At 38.8% G+C, this 26394-nt stretch overlaps 2 protein-coding genes across 2 annotated transcripts; one reads left to right on the top strand and one right to left on the bottom strand.

Moving 5' to 3' along the window:
- Positions 1-485: 485 nt before the first annotated feature.
- On the top strand, positions 486-3609 carry sumo3a (small ubiquitin like modifier 3a). Its single transcript, XM_026258568.1, has 4 exons — positions 486-641; positions 1542-1670; positions 1869-1940; positions 2487-3609. Exons 1-4 carry the CDS (start codon positions 621-623, stop codon positions 2547-2549), a joined length of 285 nt encoding a protein of 94 aa, XP_026114353.1. The 5' UTR covers positions 486-620; the 3' UTR covers positions 2550-3609.
- On the bottom strand, positions 3610-24579 carry abcc6a (ATP-binding cassette, sub-family C (CFTR/MRP), member 6a). Its single transcript, XM_026258557.1, has 31 exons — positions 24300-24579; positions 23294-23470; positions 22722-22847; positions 19232-19369; positions 17511-17630; positions 16226-16287; positions 16000-16131; positions 15371-15577; positions 14329-14506; positions 13846-14007; positions 13580-13672; positions 12592-12795; positions 12325-12471; positions 12099-12186; positions 11101-11170; positions 10876-11002; positions 10342-10518; positions 10000-10167; positions 9720-9912; positions 9354-9435; positions 8802-8910; positions 8501-8708; positions 8106-8416; positions 7744-7943; positions 7361-7487; positions 6972-7073; positions 6688-6834; positions 6215-6373; positions 5921-6087; positions 5575-5769; positions 3610-4986 (listed from the first exon to the last, which is right to left on the bottom strand). The coding sequence occupies exons 1-31, from the start codon at positions 24339-24341 to the stop codon at positions 4878-4880; spliced, it is 4527 nt and encodes a 1508-aa protein (XP_026114342.1). The 5' UTR covers positions 24342-24579; the 3' UTR covers positions 3610-4877.
- Between the last annotated feature and the right edge of the window lie 1815 nt (positions 24580-26394).

The following is a 26394-nucleotide window of genomic DNA, read 5'->3' as shown; positions in this document are numbered from 1 at the left end:
TTAGATACAGCTAAATATTATGTTATTGACTTTTTTCTGACTGCATGCTAAAACACATACATTAGATACAAAGGCCAAGGGAAACTAGGCAAAACCAGCTTTTGACAGTGACACATGGCCTTAGCATTAAAGGCATTTACTTTGAGACTCTATTTTACCTACTCAATACTCGCATTAGGACTCTTTTAACACTTTTAACAGCTGATGGGAAAACCTGACAACTTGCTATTTGTTGTGTGGTCTTTGGTCACAAATGAGGAATTATGGCTATCAATTACAGCTGTGTCTCTTTTTAAAGCTATATATATATATATATATATATATATATATATATATATATATATATATTAATTTAAAATTAACTGATTCACTAGACCTGATGTCAAGACCTAAAAGTACATCATGAGCACAGGCCTGATTATCCACAGAAATTCGCGGGGATCTTTGCTCGCTCCCGCGAACGACAGGAGCATCACGTGACCAAAAACCAACCAATCGTTGACAAAGTAGGTAAAGGAAAGCGCGTTCCCGTCGGCAGCAGTGTTGCTCTACTACAGTGTGGAGAGCGCATCTTGTGTTCAGCTTATTTCTATAATACAGACCAACAGACACCTGCAAAAATGTCCGAAGACAAGCCTAAGGTGAGCATCCGATTTGTAATTTTGCCGTATTTTGAAGCTTCGCTCAAAACCAGCCGCGTGAGGCCGAGTTCCAGTTTCATTTTGTGCAACCTCTTGCTGATAGTCAGATTGCGCATTTATGCGGGAGAAAGGCGGTCGGCACGCGATCTTTGTCTTGTGTACATACAAACGCCATCCGTTTTTAATTTTCAGCCTTGTGTTTTTATTAAAGCGTGTTTTAAATGGTTTGTTGACCAGATGCTTATTCAAAGAACGCCACTGTTCTGGACGCACCGCGCGTTTGCTCCGGTGTAATTCAGCGTTTGCGGGTTTTTCTTTGTGAGAGCGGAGTGGCGCTCACCGGCCACGTTACGCCACTAGCGTAAGAAAATGCCTCAAGTACAGCGGAACGAAATATAAAAGCGCGTCGCAGCACTAAATTTTCGTCCGCCATTTGGATGATAATTGAACCGATACCTTGCATTTTCAACGCTAGTCAGAAGTTTTCACCTCAGAAGTTTGATTTGATTATTCTGTCGATTACGATTGAGAGTTGCACCTCGCTGCGCCAGTTGCTTAAAAATGGCGCACAGAGATGCAACAATGTTTGGCTACTAGACGGCTAACATTTGCTTGTCTGGTTTTGTGCGTTTCGTTCACTTCACAGCTGCGGCGACTATCGAATAGTTGGATGTTCTGAACATTGTTATAAAATGTGTTTTAACAATGTGTTTTAACTCCCCCTTCAATTCACTTAGTTCTTAAAAACTTAGCATTCAATAGGCCTTCTTCACTAAGTTATAGTCCTCCATGGGCAAGCAGGGTTATGTTTCATGCATCTCATATGTGTAGATTTTGCTCTGTTTGATCTTTCCTGTTTTCTCAAATTCTCACACATGCACTTTATTATTATTGTTTCAGGAGGGAGTGAAAACCGAGAACGACCACATCAATCTGAAAGTGGCGGGGCAGGATGGCTCGGTGGTCCAGTTCAAAATTAAAAGGCACACGCCACTCAGCAAATTAATGAAAGCGTACTGTGAGAGACAGGTAAGGCATTTCCACTAGATCAGTAATCGTGCTCATGGTAAACCCTGGCACTCAGGACTGCTGCGTGGGCCGTCCATGTGAGTCACTGTGATTTTGGAACACAAAACGCTTGAAGAACTCCATATTTATTTGAAGTATTATTAAAATTCTATAGTGCATCCAGTCCCATGACTGATGTAAATATTGTTTTTATTGCAGGGTTTGTCGATAAGACAGATTAGATTTAGATTTGACGGGCAACCAATTAATGAGACAGACACACCGGCGCAGGTGAGTAAAAGTGCCCCTTTTTTGTGACAAAATCTTGTGCTATTGTAGTGCTATTTGAATACTAATATTGTTTTAATATTTTGTATTGGCTTTTATGTTGGTGTTTGCTTTTCATTTTAGTTAAACAATTGAAATTTGCCTTTGAAGTTAACTAAAAATGTATTTTTTGTTTAAACTGAAAATCTATTTACTAATTTATTTTAGTTATTTAGATTTTTTTGTGTGACCAGAAGGTGATTTGAATAATAGATAATTATGATAACCTAATTGGGGAACATTTTACAGTAAGGTTACATTAGTTATTAACTATATTAGTTAACAATGAAAATTGTTAACATTCATTAATCTTACTTGATGTTAATTTCAACATATACTATTGTATTAAAATGTAAAGTTGTATCCATTTATATTAAAGCTTACCAAGTTAACACAAACTATAAATAAACTGAAACATTTTATTAACTAATATTAAAAAAGGATTATAAATACTGTAACTAATGGATTTTTTGTTGTTGTTGTACCTAATGGGAACTTTGCATTTGTTAGTTGGAGATGGAGGACGAGGACACGATTGACGTATTTCAACAGCAAACTGGCGGCTCCTGCTAAAACTCCACACCACCTGGACCCCACACTTATCTATTTTATTCCTCATGGTGTTTCATTCTGATGCTTTCACATCGTTTCCCCTTCTCTTTCTCTCTTTGTCTCTCTTCTGTCATCTCTAGCTTTCCTAGAGTGGCCATCGCAAGTGTGTTTCCAGTAATATTTATATGCGCAATGGTTAGACAGCTACTGTGGAGGGGGAACGTACTCTAGAAGGCTGCCAGAGGGCGTAGTTGTTCAGAATATCCACACCAGCCACCAAGCAGGGTTTTATGTTGCTCCGAACACTGATTTACTCAACAAGCCCGGGAACCATTCACCCTCTCCATAGTATATCCACCCAATAAAAAGTGAGGAAGCATAGTTTTTTTTTTTTTCCCTTCTTTTCCACCTTTCAGTTCTTAAGCGCTTTAAGTACGCCTGTTTCAATTCTGATTCTATTTGCCTGTATGTGTTGTAGAAATATGTTCAACCAGTGTTGTATTCATCTGCCTTTTATTGGGGCCGCTTCTCGTACGAGCTCACTGTAGGGACGGGATCTGTAAACGAGCGATTAAAAATGAAGAGACTGATTACATGATGCAAATTACAGTGAGCCTTTCTGGACCAAACCCCAAAGATGGTACTCGATTAGCAAATAGTGGCAGGATTACACCAACTTGTTCTGTGTTTATACTTTTAAATATTTGTCGAAATATATCCATTTACCAATCCTATTTCCTCTTGAGTGCTGGTTGAGGAAACCGGAATGAACTAAAAGACCAATACATCTTTTTCCTGTTCATTTCCCCTTTTTTTTAAATCCCAGAACAATGACCAGGTCTTGAAGCAAGACAAAAGGGAATCCTTTCAGGCTTTGTTGAGGCGAGGTATCAGTCATCGCTCACAAGGACTGGTCTGATTTCTTCTAACATCTCTTGCCCTCTCACTGTAATTCATATGACAGAAAGGGAGAGAGAATTTGACTCAAAGATTCTCGGATGTTGGCTTTCTTCTGTACTGATATGTACATTGTTTGTTGTCCTTTACTACTGTAAACAATAAATATAGTTTGGTACTCAAATTTTTTTTTTTTTTTTTGCTGAGGCTTTTCGTCATGTCCACAGTGTTTTTTTTTTTTTTATGTTGTTTAACAGCATGTTTTTCAGTTTGTCATCAAATATGGAGCCTGTAGAAAAGCTCACAGAAGCACAATGACACATCCTTTGATGTCAAAAGTTTCTTTATACACAGTTATTACATGTATAAACATACAAACATGAGATGACGTGTCAATAAAGATTAAATATAAAATATAAATAAAATCTGGAGTGTCACAAAGGCACATGAATAATGTACATGTCACACATGTATTGTACAAGACCAGATGCACTGTCTTTTTCATGTCCACTTTTAAGATTAAAATATATTGCTAAAAATCTACAGTAACAGTTACAGAGAACAAAATGCTTGCAAAACACTTCTTACACTGAAGTGCGAAACTGCTAAATAAAAATATTGCCTTCATAATGGTGGTAAACAATATTTTCTTGCTATTATAACTATTTGGTCAGCAGTAATGAAGACGTTCAATATTACTAATTATGTACAGATTTTATTTGTTTACTTCAGCTGAAACGAATAATCAACACAACCGACTTGGCCAACTGTACTGTTTTTATCCCTAAACCCTCTCGTAAAAGCTTTAATTAGTGTCTGAAAGGGAGTCTGAAACTTCTGGGGAATTTTAGGTCAAGTATATGTGGGAATATGTTTGTAAACATATTGTCCTCTCTTATGTGATTCTTCACATAACTGTCTATGAAGAGAACTAAGAATCCATTAAAGCTTAAATAATTTTTTGCATTGATTTGTTATTTACCTGTGCAACATTAGCATGTTAGCTATTCACATTCATGTTCTTTCTCCATGGATGCTAGGGCACAGGCAGAACAGACCGTTTTCTTCCTTGTTTTGTGTATTTAAATAGGTGCCATATTTACAGGTTTCCATCAACTACATCGTTCTGTAACCCTACAAATAGCTTTGGAGGAGGCACTGATCTTTATCTTGAGGCAGGAAGGCCTTTTTCTCATTCTTCCTAAGAGCTGCATAGTGTTACTCTGCCCATGGAGATGGCGAGTAAACCTGAGTAAAAACTTATATTTTCATCTTCAAATTTAACAAGCAAACCAGTTTCATTTGTGGGGAAGTGTGTGATTCAAGTGTCTGGTGTTTTTCCCTTGTGAAGCACCAGCTGTCTGTGTTCTGCACTGAGAAATGTAGAGTCTGCAGATTCTTTGCTTTCGCCACAAGGAGGCGCAAGAAGACAGTCGATGTTCAAATAAAGTCTTACAAGAGCCCAGCTTCCCTGCACATGTAGTAAAACTGGCCTCTTTTTGCAATAAGGTTACTGGGCGAATCCATCTCGACGACATGTCCTTTATCCATAACAATCACCCTAAGAAAACAAAAATAAGGTAAAGTTTAAAACATTAACAAATGACTGTGTGATCAAGTAACGTGGTTCCCAAACTGTAGCCACGTCCGCTAAAATATGTATACTAGCGCTACATTTACCTTTTTGGTCACGATAGTCTTAATAAATCATTACAATGCAGATAATAATCTCATTTGGGCCTTCAGATAAAACTTTAATTTCATAAATTACGCAGTAGAGTTCATTAGAATTTAGTCACACATAAATCAATGAAGGACTTTTACGACTTGTATGCAGCTAAATCACTTTCCAAAAAAATTAATAAGTCTCCTAATACTGCAGTGACATTAATAAACGTTCAGCCAAATTTGTCAATAGTTTAGCAATGTTCGAAGCACAGTTGAGAGATAATAGTGTGACCAACTTATCTGCATATTTTAATAATCTGTCCTCATATGAAATTCTGTATTGAAATGACTGGATTCCACACAATGGTACAACGGTAGATATGGGTGTTTTGGGCCCCTGAAACATACTGAACAATGTTTGAGAATGCCACTGAGAACAATTTGGGAACCACTGTTCAATGGCGTATGTAAAATAACATACTTTGTGTAATCCATAATGGTGTTGAGGCGGTGTGCGATGGTAAGAACAGCACAGTCCTCAAACTGGCTGCGGATGGTAGACTGGATCAGGGTGTCTGTCTCCAGGTCCAATGCAGCTGTGGCCTCATCCAGCACCAAAATTTTTGTCTTTCTGAGAAGAGCTCTTGCTAGACACACCAGCTGCCTCTGACCAAGACTGCAGGAAGAGAACCACTCACCATTGTTAATCCAAAGTCTCTACTGATTAAAATCTCATGGCTGCAATTTGCAGGCCACTGGTGAACATGAAATAAATAGACTTTAAACCACTTTTTAGTTATTTAAAATGATGAAAGAATAGCACTCACCTGAGATTTTCTCCTCCTTCTGAACACTCATGATTGAGTTTATCTGGCAGTTCAGACACAAAATGTTTTAGGTGAGCCAGTTCCAAGGCATTCCACACTTCCTCGTCAGTATAGGCATCGAAGGGGTCTAGGTTCATGCGGAGAGATCCTGAAAACAGCACTGGGTCCTGGAAAGATATTAAAATTGCAAAACATATTTGTGAGGAGTTCATAAAAATTTGAAAAACCCATGACGTCAAGAAGAAAATTATAGAGTAATTTTGGTTCCACATGGAGGATCTCGGTTGTACACACTTGTGGAATGATGGTGATGCGGGATCTCAGATCGTGAAGCCCGATCTCTGCAATATTGATTCCATCGATGTAGATCTGTCCTTTTGCTGCTTCCAAGATCCGGAAAATTCCAAGAGCCAAAGATGATTTTCCAGCACCGGTTCTTCCCACAATACCAATCTGAAAGGATAAGGAACCAGAGAGTAAGTCTGTGGGAACATTTCAACATAGCTTGACTTCCAGACAAAGAAATTATGGGACTATTATGCAAGAACACTTTGCATTACCACAACCCCACCAAATGTTTGTCAAGCATAATTACAGCAGTGTACTTTGGACTTTCACTTTTATCCTGTAATGTATTACTTTATCTTTGCAAATAACAGCTGACATTTTTAGGTGAGCTACTCGGGATTATTATAAGAGGAATGAGGTATGGTATATATCATCCATAAAAACACACAGCAATATTAATAGACAGTCTTCACTTGTACCTTCTCCCGCTCTTTGATGTGAACAGAGATGCCCTTCAGGGCCAACTCCAGGCCTTTACGGTACTGAAGGCCATAATCCTTAAATTCGATGGTCCCTTTTTGAGGCCAAGATGGCGGTAAAGAGCTTCCCTCTATGCTCCAAGCTGCCTGTAAATAATAATATGGACAGTAAAAATGCTTGCTATTACTGACCAACAAAGAAAAAAAATAATTTACAACTGGAAATAAAGGTTGATAAAATTAATTATTAAATAGAATAGATTATGCTATACAGCCACACTCACTTCTTTTGGAGTGTCTGCATATTCTTTCACTCTCTCAACTGAAACAATGTTGTTCTCTACATCTGTCCATGACCTTACAATCCAGCTAAGGAAACCCGTCACCTAAAAAAACAACAAACAAAAAAGACAGTTAATAAGGATGGTATTTGGATTTGTTTGGTCTAAAACAGACAAATAAATATTTTTTGCTTTTTCTTCTCTGAATGTTAATTTGAAAAAGGCTGACCACAAGTGAAAGCTACACCATAGGACATCTTGTGGAGTTAAAAACTTTTTTGGTTTGAGGGTGAACACTGCATGACCAAGACTGCAAATATATCTGGTAGCTCTTGTAATATTTATATTAGTAATGTCGGATTCTGCATAGAGGCATTTGAAATGATTCACACCTGAAGTGAATGAGACACGGCCAGACCGACCATCCCAGGGCTCAGGGTTCCTTTTGACATCACAGAGAGAATAGAAGCAGCCAGGACAATGCCATTACCCAGAAACTCCAAATTCACACCCAGCCACCTGCATGAAAAGATATCCCAGAACTAAGTTAATATCAATATAAAGCAATCGATATCTATGATACAGGATGCCCAAGACAGGAGTATCGGTAGGTGCCATAAAAAGTTTCTTTGACACAGAATGTTGTCTTGAATTGCATCAGCAGTTTTTTAAATGGCTGTTCCAGTCAATTGCACCCACCTAGTTGTTTTTGAATGCAAGAATGCTTATAGTTTGTTATTGTGATTGTAAAAATGAATGTTGAGCATTGTCTCACCTTGTGGCTACAAAACGGGGAAAGTAAGCCGTTTGGTTGTGATCCACCTTGTGATTGACACCCATGATGAAGCGGGACTGCTCATTGAACGCCCGGATGACGCTGGCACCCTGTACTGTCTCGTTTAAATGCGTGTAGATGGGAGAGCGACTCACTGACTCCAACCGCCGCAGCTGGCAGGATGTGGCCACATAGAAACTCTTCAAGGTTGAAAAGAGTGAGAGAGAGATTATAGTCAGAACCGTAATGATTTCAACCATTGCTTCTGAATTCAGGTATGGTTGGCTCAGCAGATGGGTTCTAGACAGTTCTAGCAATTTAGCCTTCTTTCTTTAACCCCATAAATGCAGATTCAGGCATACCTGTATGAAACCATAAAGGAATGCCATAGGAAGGATGATGACGGCTGCAAAAGGAGTGGCCATCAACACGATGATGCAGACTTCCATCAGTTTGAAGAAGTAACCTAGCATCATTTTCAGCCCATCAGGGATCATATTGTCTATGGCGTCTATCTCTTTAGCAAAACGATTGAAGAGGTTGCCACTGGGAGTGGTCTCAAAGAACGACATAGGGGAGTGAAGCACGTTGTTTAGAAGTTCCAAGTGGAGATGGCGGGAGGCGATTATGCACCCTAATGAGATGGCCACCGTGGTACCAAATATGGCAATTCCTAAAACAAAATAAATTCAAAACCGTTTAGTTTATTTGAATCGTAGCTTGAACTGTTGAGGTAAAACACTAAAACTCTGCTGACCTTGAGCAAAGCCGAGAGCTCCATAGACTCCCAGTTTCAGATCTGTGTTTAATTGAGTGCCGTTGATGACAGGCTGATCAGCCCACAAGCTTAACCAGTAATTATAAGACAGAGATGCTGCTTGTTGGAAGGCATACAGGAATACAATGGAAACTATCAAAGGCAAACCAATAGTGTGGAAGTATTCAATGTACATCTCAAGTTTCACCTATTGGGACATAAGAAAAATTGAGATCATAAGCCAAACGTATGTGGTTAATATAAAGAAAATGTCATAAAGTTTTAGGATAAATGTTCTTACTCTGCCAATTCGTGCTTTATCAGCCTTAGTCAGTTTGCCCAGGTCTTCTTGGATGTGGTCCTCATCAGAATCGGGCAGCGGCTCAATTGAAATACTGTTGGTGTCACCACTAAAAGACAGTTTGAATCAATCTTTATGCTTCCCATTTAGTGAATAACTTAACCAGCAATAAGTGCTGCAGAGTCTATATATCTGGAAATGAACTAGCATTTTTGCACTTTAGGTTCAATCATCCATGAGGTCAGCGGTTAAAATGGCTCAAGATATTTTCAGGTTTATGTCATAAGAACATCCCAATACCCAACTTGATCGTTTCCTTGCAATTTTATGTCCTGTTCAGTTTCATAATGTTGTGTTCAAGATTATCATGATTACCAAAATGGTTATCAATTATACACTTTCAATGCAACACTCATTGGAATTAGACTGATACTGGCCACCCAGCTTTAACTGCAGTCATTTTGTACCACAATTTTAGGGTAATTTCCTGTTGTCTGCATCATTTAAAGTCATATTCAGTATCACTGAATAATCAAGTTTAAAATCTCATACCTGATAAGCTGCTCTTGGGACAGATCCCTGGAAAATGGCATGTATTCAGTAACACTCAATCTTACAGACAGTCTTTTGGAGCCTGTAAATGTATGGATTCAACATAAAATGATCAATAATAGTTTTTTCACATTAAAACAACATTTGGATCTGACATATCTCTTCTGAGAAGATCAGCTTGAACCGCTATGAATTTTCATAGTCCTAAAATATAGCTTATAGTCTAACACTCATTAAAGCAGGGCATACCAGAAGAACTTGCTAGTGACACTTGATTCCCTGGTGGGGACACCAGCATCCACAATAACTGCATATCTATGTTTTCAGATAGTATAAATGCCTGAACACACACCACAGTAATATTACCTCTCTGGGAAGCCTCCGAGAAGCACTCTTTCCTTTCAGAGCTGGCAAAGGTGTGGATAAAATCAGCAAAAGCACCATTCCGGTTCAGAAGTTCTTGATAGGAACCTCGCTCACTGATCTCCCCATCCACCAGAACAAGAATCAAATCGGCCTGAGGCAGGAAGCTCATTCCATGGGTCACCAAAACCCGTGTCTTTGAAAAAAAGAAATTGGAAATGCTGAGGAGATAGAAAATTACCCCCCATTCCATCTGTAGGGTAAACACTACAGTGGTAGTCACCTTGTCTCTCAGTATGCCTCTGGGTCCAATGACTTTGTTGAAGATGTGCTGACCAACATGTGCATCCACCGCAGACAGGGGGTCATCAAGAAGGTACACGTCAGCTTTCCTGTAAACAGCACGCGCCAGGCTCACCCTCTGTTTCTGTCCGCCAGACAAATTTAAACCCTGGCAAAAGTATGCAAAAGTAATGCAAAATTATATTTATTTAGATGTATATCAAGATTTATATAAAGATCCATGCTCAATTGTGATTGGTCTCATTGATGCTTATTTATCCTGTTGAATCTGAATCATGGAAGTTTAGCTCATATGAGCTCAGTCCTCTACTTTGGGTCTCACCTTCTCTCCGATCTCAGTGGCGTCTCCTGCAGGCAGATTGTCCAGATCTGGCAGCAGGGCACAGGCTTCCAACACCCGCTGATACCAGCTTTCCTTTTTTTCTCGTCCAAAAAGAATGTTGTCCTGCAGACTGGCATTTTGGATCCAAGCTTGCTGGGGAACGTAGGCAATTGAGCCCTATATTGACAGGAGCAAGAAATGCTAAGAAGAAAATCAACTGTAAAGATGAACTATTTTGCTCTTTGAAATTTGATTAGTGGCCTTGAAATAGTGCAGAATATGATATAATCTAGACTTTTTTTTAATTGCTAAAAAGTTTTGTTTATTTTCAAATATGAATTAGATTTTCAATCTGCGTTCAGACTGTTGTACCTCATGAATTGTATAATACTTTATTACATATATTACATGCGAGTCAACTTTGAAAGACAGGGCTCTCATTATGGGCACTTTCTGTAGAATCATAGCATGCCATTCAAAATCAGATTTCATAAAATATATACAATGAGCGTTATGGTTGATTAATGTAAGTACCTTGACTGAGACTGTCCCGCTTCTTTTTTCAGTCTCCCCAAGCATGGCAGAAAGCAGCGAGGATTTCCCACTGCCAACATGGCCGACAACAGCAACCAGTGAACCACAGGGAACTTTAACGCTGATCCTGCTCCAACACACAGAGTAAGTTGTTGCTTAAACTTGGACACTTATTGCCTGATTGTGGATTCAGGAGTCTTGTGGAAACTTTCTGGATAATGATACCTTTTTAGACACGGGGGGCCATCCTTAGACCAGCTGAAGGTTCCATTCTCAAACACTACACCGTCCACATCTGACGAGCAAAGAGGAACAATCAAAGAGCAAGAGTAAATCATGTAATATCATGCCTGAATCACTTACCATAACATGCAGACATCTACACAAACACAAACTGTTCTTAAGAAAAGTGCCGTTGAAATTATAGAGATTGCTTCTGGGAAACTAGATTTCTTCTGCAGCTTGTGAAATTATAGACTCGCTTTAATTACACAGTCTAATTAGCTTAATCTTCACAATAACAGTTTTCACAAGCTATCTTGAACAGCTTTGATGAATGCTGCCCACCACTGTCCCCACAATCAAATTTCTTTGTATAACTGCTAATATGTATGTTTGAGAGTTGTTCATGGCAATATACTGGTGGTACTTTAATATTTTTTTATACCAACATGTATTTTTATGTTTAAAAAAACAACAACTCTTGAATACAGGAAGACATTAAAAAATAAATAATAAAATAATACAAAATATTTTTAAGTCATATAAAAGTAATGTGCTGACTAACAAGTCCATATAAATGTAACTTTGATTGCAAAGTGTATAATATTTAATATAATACTGTTATACTGTAGCCGTGTTTATTTTGTAACAATTTTTTGTGCAAGGTCTGTAATGATCTACAAGTAAAATTAAATAAATAAATAAATAAATGCAATAATATATTATGTAGTAGGCTACACTGTATTCACATGCAGGCAATCCAGTGTGTTTTCAGAGATCTCTAATTGTTTTTGCCAGCGTAAGGAAGTGAATCATCACTACCGTCTAACTGTGAAATTTAGAAGCTATTATCAAACTGTTGTTAATCTCCATCTCACTCATATTTTTACTGACAGACGGAAGTGAAGGGAAGAGGAAAAGTCTCACAGGGTACAGACAAACATTCAGTCTGTTTTTAGCCTTACTCATCTATTGCACAATAATAACAAGTCATCTCTCACCAGATTTAAAGGATTCCCTTGTCACATTGTCTGGTTTGAGTTCATCTTGACAAAGAAACTTCCCCAGACGCTTTAAAGAGACGAGAGCCTGCAACACAAGGATCATTTTATTCTTACATTTAATTAAAGATTACAAAAAAACAAACAAACAAAAAAATTAATACAGACACCATCAGTAAATAATCAGGGCAGAAAATAATGGTGTTAGAGTTTATGTAATTCTCACCTGCATGGTTGTGCTCATGGCGAAAGGAAGTTGGCTTAGTGGAGTTTTCAGTATGTTGATGATAGCCATTGATACAAAGATTTTCTGAGCATCCAGAACATTCTTATCATCAATGAGTACATAGACACCAAACATGGCAAAAGCAATCTGGCAAAGAATGGAAATCACAGTCAAAAAAATTATACAATAAAATAAATCCTGACCTAGTGAATTTAGGTTTAGTTCTTTCCCAAAAGTGTGTCCTGAAGCATTACTTAAGAATCTCACCAGGAATGATGAGGAGTTGAAAGAGGCAATAGACACGGAGTATAAGATCTGTGATTTCTTCAGAGTTTTAAGCTCCTTCTCTCTGTATCCCAAGACCTGCTCCAGAAAAGCCTTTTCCCATGCATAGAACTTCAAAATCTTGATACCATTCAGAATCTCATTCATTAACTTGACCCGTCCATCCATGTACTTCATTTGTATCTCCTATGAAATGACCAGAAAGTTTTTAATCATCACAATGTTCCTACAAGCCGTCTTGACTAACTTAACCAGAAAAAACTTTCTTGGTCAACCACCATAACCATTAACCATCTTAACCATGTTAATGAACAGGATGGTTATGCTGGTTCACCAATTCGACCAGCATCACAACAGTATGAGCAGGTCTTTTCAGCAGGATGACCTCACACCAGAATGATTGATATTGAAGAAGGCAATAAATTCCTAACTGCACGTTAAGATATTCTAGAACACAATAGCTAGGAGCTGAGAGATTGACTCAATCAGTGGCATGCCAAATATCTGTTGTTTTCTAAAAAGAAAATTGAAGTTTTATTGCCATTTGCAAGCATTGTGGTTACTTTTCTACGGAGGAAGCATGGGGAACTTCAAAGGAACAAAAGAAGCTTGAATCCATCCAGCTAAATCTAAACCAGCTGTGGACCCTTCACGCTGTCTTTCTTTAGCGCTCATTCACCAGGCTCCTCTTCGGTCTCATGGCTCAGAAAGAATTTTAGTGGGTGAGATAAACAAGGAACTCATTTTCATCTCCCCTAATGAGAATCTCGTTGTTATTATTCAAATATTTAAAATAAATGTACTTGCCTCCAAGGAATAAAACACTTGGGACTACTGTAGCTCGCAATACAACATATTTAGAAAAGATTTTTGAGGTATGGAACTTGCAGTATGTTTTATTGTAGAGTAACCTCTTATATCGTGACCTCAAAGACACATGAATCATTTATGAGTTAAAACATTACAGTACCTGGAGTTTGCTTCTCTTCCTTGCAATGAATCCGTTCAGAGGGAAAATGAAGATCACAGTGGCAATGCCTGCAAGCGCAGATGGTCCTAAATGCTGAAAAAAGTCAAACAAGACATGTCTCATTTATTTATCTTGGAAAGTTAAAACAGCTATTCAGTCAGTATCCCCAAATGCTTAGAAAGAAATTCAGGTCTTACTCATATTACTGGAATGGAGATAGTTTACTGGAGTGGAATAAAAAAATAAGCAAATATATGTGCCCTCACCTGCCAAAGAAAGAAGAGACAGAGTGTGACCTCAATGGGTGCCAACCACACTGCGTTGAAATACACCACAAAGTCCATCAGCTTCTGGGTATCAGCAGAGACCAGATTGACAATCTCCCCAACTGTGCATGTTCTGCGTGCTGCGCTGTTCACGACAAGAGACTGGGGAAAAACAAAATTGAGAAAATAAAGAAGAGAAAAGGACTGATTAAAAACAAGGGCATTTGAATTTACTTGAACTGATCATGACCTACAGGAAGCTGAATTGTAATGATAAGAATTTAACTGAATTAAAAAATTAAACATTGTGCCAACTTTCACTAGTTCATAACATGGGTAGTTTCAGCTCATTTTGAAGAAGTTTAGAAGATTCTAGGAAAAGACATGGAGCATTTCTGTACATACTTCCCTCCCTCAGAAATCATAGACTAATCACGGAATCATATGTTCTAAAAAGGTTTTTGTGCAGGTGAGATGCCCCACCTTTCTGTAGACCAGGCCCATGACAGCTGTTTTAACCCTCATGCCCACAGTAAAGCAGGTATATGTGTACTGGTGGTTGAAGATGGACTGCAGGCAGGACAGGAGGAACATTAGAGTGGCAAAGAAATAGCCCTTCCACAGCGGAGCATCCTCATCCTTCATAAAGCCTAACAACAGACTTAAAAAAAAATGAGAGAAAAGGGTTTGAATAAAGGCACTATGTTGTACAAAGAAATTTGCTGATTTCTGATGTAACTAAGCATTTGGCTTGATTCCTCTGTAACAGACCGCATCCAACCATTGTGGTTAGGCTCAAGGTTAACAGTAGCGCTTAAACCCACAGCTTTCTTTGAAAATGTTTTGAAAATGAAGAATGAAGGATTTGTTGAGCCTAACAAGAGGTAGCATGTTCAACTGGAAAAATGTTTTTCTGAATGCTAACCAAAAGCTACAAAATCCACGTCGGTTACACTGAAGGGAAAAGGAGACCTTGAATGTTTCCACAGTTCCCACCAAAGTCCACCTTTTTTGACAGTGGATCCCAGTACAATACATGTAGTTGCTACAGTTTGGATCTCCCTGTTCGCTGGGAGCTGACTGAACCTCACATTTAGCTGGCTGCTTGCCTGTAGTAACCACAACCCCGCCAGTGTTCCTCTACCCTCCCTGAAGCTAACGCGTCTACGGCGGACAGAATGCTGTGGTCATCTCTCGCTCTCTAAAGCTTTCAGACTTGAAGCCATAATTGCTTCTCTGTGGGCATAAACAGCATGATCTCTGTCTGGCTGGTATGGCGTCTCTGACTCAAGCACCTGCTGCACACCGCCACTTCCTGTTTTCATCCAAAGATATTGTGAACCGTAAGATGTCTCTTCTAAAAATATTTTGATAACCTAGCAAGCTGTCTCTAAAAGCACAGAGGGCCATCTGTGTTTATTTGAAGGCAGAACTTCTCATAAACACAACCCAAAGCCTAACTTATCCTAGATATACTAAAAGAATTGGCCAAGATGACTCATTAAATCTGCTTTGACTTTCTCACCTTAGAACCTGTGGAACTGAAAACATGAAGGCGTCGTGGACAATGAGGCACAGCGTCCCTGTTAGGAAGTAGGGTCCGAAGCTGCGCGCAAGTGTCCGTAAGAGACAGAATCCTGAACTCTGCTCCTTCTGAATCTTCCTGAGAAACTGGGCCTGCTCTGGTAGTCGAGATTCCAAGGCAATACTGGTGTTTAGTGGGTTCTCCTGCCTGTAGATGGAGAAGAGGCAAATGGACATGTGCATAAGGAATTGGTGCTAAAGCTTAAGTGCAGTTGGTAAGCTTTTTAATACCTCTTTGTAAGTTGTAATTGAAAACAGAATGACATTAAAACATCCTGTGCCACAACGCAAGTTTCCACAAATTTTAAACTGCATGGGACCTATGACAAAGAGGATTTCAGAGTACTTGAAAACACTGTATGTTTAAAACAGAAAAGTGTTAACAAGCCAACCAGTTGACACAATCCTCATGTCTCAGCTCTTTTGTGGGCATTTTTCAGATGGAAATGGGATTGCATTGATCAAAGCAGCATGAGGATCCACAGCAACATAGACAAACAATATAAATGTGCATGTGCTTGAAAATGTCACGTGTTAGAAATACTTGTCTGTTATTTCAATGAAACTTACTGCTGTAACTTGGTGCGCTCTGCTGTCCATTCCTCTTCCAGGTCAGATATTATTTTCTCAGATGTATCCTCTTCCCTCAGACTCCACAGATCTTCTGCTTGCAGAGGAGAACGATATCCCTTGAAAAGTAACCTGGAAGCATACACAACCCAAACTGCATTACCTTCAACAAGTATTTCAAAGAGTTAGAATTAGAAATGGGATTCAGAACCATTTAATTCCTTACCCGCTGAACCACCAGAAGAGGATCTTGGACAAGAATGATGCATCTTGAACAGGACATGGATTCTGAGAAAAAACAAGAACAAGTTGGCTACAGATACACTGTGTGGCCAAAATGTACAGAATGTGGATAAGTGTTTAAAAAAATAAAATGCCTATGTTCTTACAAACTCTGAAACAATATATAACTAAAAATAGGTCCCATCTTTTAATGGTTATTTGGCTAGAATTTATTGACTTTGCCCACTTAAATGATTTTAATGGTACCATTAACATTAAAATGCATTGTCCACTACTGATGTCTAGCAGTGTCTTCATTGGAATAACCAAACCAAACATGTTAATTAAAATAAAATAGAGGTACAATTTCATCATCAACTACAATAAGAATTGTTGAAACCAGTTTTAACATTATACGCATAAATTACCAGGTGTTTAACTGTCAACTGTCAGTTTTAGAAAGAAGAGTTTCACAGTTTTGCTTTCTTGGATGGAGAAAGGAGTGGTTCGAAATTATATTTGGCAACAGTGAACTCAGAGTAAACAGAGAGAGGAACAGTGTGAAAGTGTCTGTGAGTAAGAGTGGTAGACCTCTATCTGTGTGTGTGCATGCCTTATGTGCCACTGTAACACACTTCCACCCACTGCTGACCTCAGTGCTGCCCTCTTGCCCATACAACCATCCACCCAAACACTCACTCCCTCTCCCGCCTCCTCACTGGAGGTCTCACTCTTCAGGATGCTGTGAATAACCCTACACAGGAAGTGACTGAGCCAGAAGGGGATCAAGGGGTGTGGCACCGACGTCTGTGGCTAGAACCTCATCACAAACACACTAATTCCTCTCCGAGCTTGTTTCCTTGTTTTTCTCTGGAGGAGAACAGTCCGATGGACCACTATCTCGTGAAATGTCTGGAGATTATGTTCTGTATTGCTCTGCTCTATGTTTAATTTGCATACATAACAACCAAGCAGTGGGCAGAATGAGTCAAGAATTTAGTTTAAAAAAAGGATATATCATTATCCGGGAAGGAGGACCACAGAGTGTCCATGTTGATGAGTCAAACTGACTGCCGAAAAACATCTTTTTTATCCAATAGCTAATATCTAAGTGCTGCATACTTGTGGGAGATAGTAGTTGCATATCCTACCACCGTTACCATAATTCACTTCAAAATGGTGGGGTTGGGTTCTATATTACATAAGGAAACTAGTAAACAACAGAAATTCACCACAGGATTGTTTGTGATGGATTATTTTAGCTGATGAAGAGTTTGCTCCGTTCGTACCTTGAGGATGGCTTTGCCTGAGGGTGCCCGGTCTGCAAAACAGCTGAGGAAGAGTTGCGCCAACTGCAGGGCAAAGTATGAGAAAAAGGCCAAATACCGCACAATATCCGGAGAGAGACCCTGAAAAGGAGAAACACCAAAATCAGCAGATCAAATACAGATTACAGAAAAACAGAGCGCAGGCAGATTTTTTTTATTTTAAACGAGTACCACAACCAGGGATTTCCCGTAATGTACTGAGATGTTATTACAGTCCTGATCCGCAGACTTCCCAACAGACTGTTTACATGCTGAACATTCTGTTCTTATGGAACTCTCTGGAACACACCTTGTTGATGTGTTGACTACATCTCCTAATAAACCTTTAAGGGATTGTTTACTGAAGACATTTCAAAATGTCAAGCTAGAACTCCCTCAAAACTGTTTACATTTCAGTGATGTAAGGATTCATGTAAAAAAAATATGATCTGTTGTTTATGCTGTAAGAAATCGTGCAGAGTCCCTTCTTATTTGCCTAATGTCAGAAGACATGGGTGTGCACGAGCATTAACAACACAGTAAAGCTTATTTTGAACAGTTAAGGCAAATCATGGTGAAAACCAAACTCTTTAATGGCCTGCTTTATTTAAATTAATTACGTATGAAAAGAGTCATAAAAGGCCTCAAGTCACGCTACAATCTGGAAACTCATAGATTGCTGCTGTACAAGCCTCCGGCCACTATTTGCTGGTGAGGGGCCAAAAGTAGCTATATTTACAAAAGCTTCACATGTGCTGTTCATATGCTGCTCATGCATTTCTCCACATATAGTAGATGCTATGTTTATCTTTCTGGTGTCCTAGATATAGCGTCCTGGCTTCACTATTGGAGCACAAAACATGTTGAGACAAATCTGTAGTAAACATCCGTTTGGCCGTGGAGACCCTTGCCAAGATAGAGGCTTTATTCTTAACCACACCACAAAATAAAAAACAAGGCCAGAGTGGTTTCGGTGGTCACAATGTAGGTCAGTCAAATGTCTTCCCATTCTTATTCCAGCATAAAGTCAGCATGCCAGTGAGAAATATGCTTATCTGTCTTCATGTTTGACCCAGTTTTCCATGATATGGGTCAGAACTGTCTCGTTTCTAAAACTAGTAAACCTGTTTTCTTGCTAGCGGTGTTATTGTCCTTGGGCTGAAAAGGACTGTGTGGCATAAAAATTCACTTAGAAACATGTAATTTGGCCTGGTTATTGCCACATACATTTTTTTCATACCCTAACTTTGAAATATTTAATGAATTTGATTTTAATTATTTAGTTAAATAAAATAATTAGCTAAACCCAAGTGGGTTGTTCACATAATTTACATCAAACAAAAAAAAATCATTCTTTACTTCCAGATGCTGTAAGATCCAGTAGGGGTAAAAGGACACTTTCTGACTTATGTTTCAAACTAACACCTACTTGGACATGAACTCATGATATGAATGTGACAAACCAAAACCAAACCTGGAGAAAATCAACACCGCTAAAAGTAGAAACTGCTGGAATGCTGAGCTGCTGTGTGTTTGTGAGAGTGTGCTGCAATGTGTTTGCTTGTGCATGTGTGGATATGCATCTATGTCTATGTGTGCATCTGTGTTTGTCTGTATGTTAATACAACCATATGTGCAGGGTTAGTCCAGGGAAACTGAAAATCCCCAGATTTGGGGTCTGTGTCAGTAGTTATTTCTCTCACCTGATCCGCAGCCAGCTGGACCTTTGCATGAAGCGGAATCAGGGAACAGACCACGCCCAACAACCAGAAGAAGAACAGGAAAACAGAGGAACGGCATCCTCGCACTCTCTCCCAATGAATCAGGCACACGGCTAACACCTGTCAAACACACAGCTGTTAATAACATTGTTCTCATCTGCTTAAATTACAGCCTGTACAAAACAAGTGATAACTTCAAAAAGAAGCCTAATTACATGCCCTCTTCCTCAATGATGCAAGTTTACTTTAAAGGTGAAGCATGTAATTTTTTCAATTCTAAAATACTTTCTCTTTTTTCCAGCTTAATCCATTTGTAGGCTCCACCCCAAAAACTGTAAACACTGTGGTTCTGTTTGAGTGACCACTGGCGTAAGTTGTCTGTTTGGCCGACCAATGAAAAAACTAGGAAAGTTTTCCGGGAAAATTCATTACTTCATCCTTTTTGAAATTACACATTTCACCTTTCAATCTAACTCATTGTGAAAGTCTTTAAATAGATTCAATTACATAATAGATTTAAATTACAACTATGGAGGCCATGACCTTTAGAGAGAAGAAAGAGCAGAAAGCAAAACTTAATCCTTTCAAACAAATACCCAACCAAGAAATAAGCTATGAAAAAAATATTGCAATGTATATAGATAAAACATGGAGCATCTGAGAACTGAATTTAAGTGGATATGGACTTTACTTTTAAAATTGTGCAATGCTTTTGTATAATCCATAATTAAATTAGTTTTGTTTCAGCAATTTTGTCCAGGTTCTATTGGGATTTCCCTGTCTACCACCACAGCTGTCTCCTCTAATAAAACAACACATGTAAAGCGTGGCCTGTGTTGATCCCACATTTCTCATAATTACTGCGACTTTTCTTTATCCAAAAATAATTTGACATCCTCCATTTCTCAAAACCAGACTGTCAACCAGTGGTTCTCGCCGATCCCAATCCTGTGTGATGTTCAGTTGTTGCTGTGTCTCCTAGGTAGTGCACAACATCATTTGATTACATAAAAAGCTGCCTCCTGGTGTGGTACAGATGAAAGATCAGGACTGGGCACAAATACGCCTCCTCAAAACCATACCAAAGCCATATAACCTCAGATAAATTAGGTGAAACCTTTAAAAGGAACTCTTAATCGTGTCCTAATGGAACACGCCTGCGGAGGTTTTTGCACTACCTGGAAACAGTACACGTAAACCACATGTAACATCTGCATTGTTGATTTTGTGTTTAGTGTCTTACGAGAATAAGCCATGACTTCTCCTCTGGACAGTGGGAGGAAGCTAAAGCTTGTAATTATACTGGAGAGTTAAGAGCTATAGAAGACAGAGACAGATCTGCTTCCTGCGGCATAAATGACAGCATGCAGTGAAACCGGCAGTAGCTTATGGTGAGTAAAAAAAAAAAAAAAAGTAGCCAAGCATTACAGCAGACTTCAGCTCCAAACAACGACATAAACCAAAAACTCAAAAACTCAGTTTGGGGTGCCAAATGTAAAAATGTATGATTTTGGGGATGTGTAGTGGTTATATATCTCCATATCCTTTTCACAGGTTTAAGAACAGTTAAATGTCAAATTAAAGTAAAAATAATGATCAAACGATGAAAAGTATTTTTAAAGAGCCATGGTGGACCTACAGTCCCAGGAAAGAATGCCACACTGCAGAAGTTTGCTTCATTTTCCAGAAACTAGTATTCTAGGCTAACCCGAACGAAGAGAATTTGGGCAAATTTGGTGTTCTTTCAGTGAATCAGGTGCTACAACAATCCAGACAGCATGTGCAAATAAATTGCAGTTGGGGGCCCAATTCGTACATTCCAAATTCTCCTTCTAGGTTAAGTAGAGTAGTGGCTGTTGCTTTCTTAACTGTTCATTACATAAGCCAAAATATTACACAAGAAACTAATATGTGGTATAGAAGCTTGCACAAGGCAAAAAAGCTATATTTTCATAATTTAAAAGCAATATTTATGCACCTACTTAATAAAATCTCCAAAATAGTTTGAGGTTTGATACCTACATTCCAGCACTCCAAGAAGCTATGACAATGCATTATTTCACTCGGTGACCAATTAAGATCACTATCAGTTGTGAAGAAAGAGGGCTTTTGAGGACAAGATCGCACTGTTTAACTCTTTGAGTGTTTTTTTTTTCTTTGGCATTAGCCAGTGTTGACTTAGGTGTCTGAGGAGACCACAGATGGGTCATGAGTCTGGTCTGGAGCCCGACTCTGCAGGATGCAAATGGAACATGCGGACAGAAAACGATGATGAGATTATGTTCATTAGGCAGTGTGTAGGTGTGTCCCTAACCTAGTTCACCTCAGAGTGTCACACTCTATTAGATGTGAACAGCTCCTGCTGTGTAAGGGTTTAGGAGCCATTTTGCAGACATAAGCAGGTGTGTTGAAAAATGAATTATGGGAAGGAAGGCTTGTAGGAGGGGAATGAATGAAGCTTAAATCTCTAATGTACACTTGTGCGTGTGGCCCCATGCATACATCTTTAAGGCTCAATACGGGATGCTAGTGTTCCCACTAGGCTTCATAACTATCACAAAGTAATAGTTGCTGAATTCCCACAATTCTACTTGATGAAGATCCTCTAGAACTTTTGAAGGTTCTGCCTCCTTAATTTGCTGAAATCTCTGACATTTTATCTTAATTTGGATGTACGTACATTATCTCCTTTTTTAACTAGCAGATTTCCTTGCTCAACCAGCACTAAAAGTAAAACAACACTAATCAACCGACTTCACTAGCTAAGATTTACATGACTACTGGTCTACCCGCTATACTAAAACACTGCAAACAAGTGTAAATCAGTCTAGATTAGACGACATTCATTTTGGTCTAAACTTGTCTTTTAAGCAATACTGGACAACATATTCAATTTTAAAAGTGTATCAGTGAAATTTTGCAGGCAAAAAGTTGAAAAGCGAAAGTGATAAAGTCACTTTAAACCAAGTAGTCTCTCTACTCTCTACCTAACTGAACTTGGGTTTCTCATCTTTACTTTATCTTTTACATCGGGCTCACTTGAATACCTTGAACTTCTTATATTCTTTGAATAAATTTGCATACTAAAATACCACCCACTGTCTGACTTGGATTGAAAGTAGTTTTTTGCATCAGTGACCACCAACTCGCAGCAAAATTTGCATGGGGTGAACATTCGAACTTATGCGAAATTCTTGATTGTCTGGATTCTTATTCATATTGAAATGATTTTCCTGCAACAATTTGCTGAATATTCAAATGCAAATGTAACCACACCTTAAGCTTGGGCAGCAATTTTTACCTTGCTAAGATAAAAATCTGACATAAATCATAGCAAAAATTGTACTGTTCCTGAAATTCATTTGAAATTCATTCAACAACAGATTGGGGCTCATTTTTCATTATTAAACAGTTTATGTTGGCTTCTGCCTGTACTTCTTCATATTTCTATAGAACCTAGGGGTTACATTACCACGGTGAGACTGCGTATGACAGGACTGAGCAAGAAGACAAGGTGTTGCTGGATTTCCTGTCTTCGTTCCAACAGGATGTAGAAGAATTCCACAAAACCAAAGGACGCCAAGAAGAATCCCAGCAACTGTAAAAGAGCAAAGAGGAATACAATTCATATCAGGGTGAGAACTGAGTCACTCTCCCGGAAGCTCCGGTGGTCAGTGACTGTAGAGAAGAGGTGCGATTTACATTATGATAAAACTGGATAGGAATCTGTGTGACTCTGAACAAATGGAGGGGCAACTGTTTCAAACAAAAGATTTTTAGAGCGGAAGAGTGAAAAGTGACATCAGCTTACCCGAGTGCCAACCGCACTCACACCACAAATTGTGGTTACACACATCACTCTCTCTTTTACTATCTTCCTTGGTTACTAGAGCGTGAACTCGACCCCTCAGTCTACCCAGACCACCACGTTCACTTTCCTTTAACACTGTGGTTTGAGTTTTATAGCCCACATAGCTGGTACATTTGAAACAGGCTTGAAGACAGGCTTGTATAACATTAACGGGTCTTAGCGGTCTGTCTCACCAGCTTGGCACTGCAGAGTGAAGAGAGGGGTAGCGGACCTCGGCCGTGGCAGTACAGATGAAGACAGTAGAACGGAGAGAGAACCCACAGGTAGATGCACGGAGCCCACACCAGGACTGTGTTCTGGAAGCAGTTGCTCAGTTCAGGGTTATGCGTGTACCATGTCTGGTTCCAGTCCTGAAGATGAAGGAGAGGGTGTGCTTAACTTTTCAACCAGTTATATTATAATTGGCAGTCTTGATACTTTCATTGGATCAACGTTTTCTTGATCCAAATCCAGTCCACACAGAAACCAGATATGTCTTGAATGTTCCAGAACATATCAAATAAGGTTATAATTTTGAACATTTGGAGCTTGGTTTACCATATTGGTCAATTTTTGCTTCTTATTGTTTATCTTCGCCAAGCTCATCACCGACTTTCTCTTATCTCTTTCTGTTACTGGGTGAGAAACAACTGAGTTTCAATTAAGTCTTGCGATTGGACTAAATCGGTGTAAATGAATGAACAGACCTGCCATGAATTCTGACAACTAAAAGAAGCTTGTAAAATCAGAGTATTAAATTGTTATGTTCTGTAAAATATATCACATTCCAAACTTTGATCACAGTGCATCATCTTAACTTGATGTGACACATTTATTTAATATTCCAACTTTAAATGGAAAGTCATCAAATGTAAGAACAGCAAAAAAAAAAACACATATATTCTGGTTCACAGGTTCTTGCAATTGTTTAATGTTTCTGAAATATGTTCAGTAAATACTTTCACTCAGTCACTCACTTCACTCACTCTCTTAATAGAAATATTATTTATAATTATAATAAGCTCTTACAGGTATAAATGTAGCATATACAATATAAATGAACTGTACAGATATATTATATTAGTCTCTCTCTCTCTCTCTCTCTCTCTCTCTCTCTCTATATATATATATATATATATATATATATGAAAAATCTTGAATAATATTCAAGATTTAAAGTCACAAAAGACGTTTGCTCACCCATAGAGGGTCAAGTCCACTTAGACTGCATAAGGTATCCATTCACTCGTCTGGTCCTGAAGCTGTACCTATCCCTGCTGTGTATCCTGGTGTTGTAACTGTTCTGTCACGCTGTGCTCTGTCTGAGTCAAACTCTCCTTTCGTCCTGGGATCTCCTACACACTCTCTTTCACTTTTGTCTCTGCTTGTTTCTGAGAGAGTCTGCTTTTTGACCACCAGTCTGACAGCTCTTTAGGTGGGTGGTTATATGCACTCTCTCCTCCCAGCAGCCTTCCTTAAACTCGCCGTCTCTACCTCCTTCTCTATTTATCTTCCCCTTTCCCCAACTCCCACGTACTTTAGGTTCTTTATCAAAACAGTACTGTGGTTTTTGCAAATTTCTTTGACACCACCCAAAAACAAAAATCCCCACCCTTAACATAGTCCTCTCCTCTCCCCCTCTCTGCCTCCGATAAAACTCTATCACTCTCATTTTCCCACAAGTAGTGACCTCCAGCTCAAATGCAAATGCAAAAAGTGCTGCTAGTAGCACTCCAGCTCTATTTGTTTGTCTTTATAGAAGTGCTATATTTCACTCTTCTTGCATGTACCTGAGAAACACTTAGTAAGATCACACAACCAAGCACCACACTCTCAACCTTAATTTTTTAAGGGCATTAAGATACACTTATCTCTAGTGGAACTTGACTCTACAATCTAACAATTAGGCTACCAATTAATATCATATATTTGTGAAACTAATTAAATGCTAGCTATTTATTTAACTAATTGTATTGTAAAATAAGAGATGTGAAAGATGTAAAATTATCTAGCTTCACTTTCTAGAAGCTAGACAACTTGGCAAGTTGAATGCCCTCTTCTATGAAAACAGAACAAAACTACAGAAGTTAAGAGAAAGAAATAATATATGACCGAAACTATATTAAATTCAAGGTATATTGAGCACATATTTTTAATATATGTGTATTCACTATTGTACAATATACTATATTGAAAGCTGTTTTGGGTCACCACTCACTGTCCACTGCAAAAGCTGGGTCCTGACACAAAACCAGTTGAGACCCACTGCGCTAGACTAAACCATTTTTTACTCAATTAAGGGTGTAGACTGGTCTCAGTCATTAATTATTATTAATTAAAAATGTGTGGGAGTACAGAAAAGTTCTCATAGAAAAAAAATCTGCCATTTTCACAACAGGTGCTCAAGCATTTAAATGTGTTCCTTGTTTTACTGAGCCTCACATATGTCCATATAATATAAGGGCTTTTGGTACTCCCTTCTGTTCATGGTGTCTCTCGCATGCAGTGGTGTGTAAGAGCATGCGCAGTCCCAGATCTATGAGTAAATGGGTTTCTCAAAACCATTTACTCATGAAAAACTATGCGCGTTTCTGTGTCACAAATCTTTTGTACAAATATATCCATACACACAGTTAGGAAATGATACTCACTGTTTTGAATCTGAGAAAGCTATCCTAATTAATTGACACGTGTCATGTTATAAAATGTCGTGCTAAATTTGGTCTCAAGCAGAGACCTGCACCTGTTTGGCATGTCAAATGGATCAAGCGTGTCAAGCGCTTTTAAAGAAGAAGCACTCAAGCATTCTGTTGTAAATAGACCAAAAACGATGCGCTGAGACATAGGTTTAACACAGACATGCTCACGTAATGCAAAACATACACATTTTCACACACAAAAACTAATTCACATAGGCACCCAGACATTCTCACACACAAGTTTGTATTACTAGGCTGGCACAAGTTAAACAGACGGTCAGACTGATATTATGTCTGTCTCTTTTGAAGCTCTCAGTAGTCTGTTATGAAGTAACATCAGTCCAACAGAAATCCTGGAAAAGTCCCGTACACTGGTGGAAAGTTTTAGGTGGACCTCAGTCAAGGAGCTTCTGCAGAGACATGGAAAAAACGATGGATGGACAAGCCTTCCCACAAGCTCTCCCTGCGGCCAGTCATTTGTGTGAGGAAAGCTGTATTGTGTTATTCTTCAAGGTGAGAGAATATAAATTCAGACTTTTCATTAAAGATGATTCTTTTGCAGCACCATATAAGATAAAAAAAAAACGTTAAAATAA

Source organism: Carassius auratus, chromosome 6 (genome assembly GCF_003368295.1).
Source record: "Carassius auratus strain Wakin chromosome 6, ASM336829v1, whole genome shotgun sequence".
In the NCBI taxonomy this organism is placed as follows: domain Eukaryota; kingdom Metazoa; phylum Chordata; class Actinopteri; order Cypriniformes; family Cyprinidae; genus Carassius; species Carassius auratus.
The sequence above is the reverse complement of the archived record's forward strand: the minus strand, read 5'-3'. Positions and strand labels throughout refer to the sequence as shown.

Bases quoted from the DNA above. Each gene is read 5' to 3' on its own strand.
- abcc6a (XM_026258557.1), bottom strand. From the start codon at position 24,341: ATGGATACCTTATGCAGTCTAAGTGGACTTGACCCTCTATGG. The intron at 6,374-6,687 runs GTACAAGTGAAG...TTATCCTTTCAG, and splicing joins ACATCAAAGAGCGGGAGAAG to ATTGGTATTGTGGGAAGAAC. The intron at 4,987-5,574 runs GTATGTTATTTT...TTGTTTTCTTAG, and splicing joins ACCATTATGGATTACACAAA to GGTGATTGTTATGGATAAAG.
- sumo3a (XM_026258568.1), top strand. From the start codon at position 621: ATGTCCGAAGACAAGCCTAAG. The intron at 642-1,541 runs GTGAGCATCCGA...TTATTGTTTCAG, and splicing joins TGTCCGAAGACAAGCCTAAG to GAGGGAGTGAAAACCGAGAA. The intron at 1,671-1,868 runs GTAAGGCATTTC...TTTTTATTGCAG, and splicing joins AAGCGTACTGTGAGAGACAG to GGTTTGTCGATAAGACAGAT.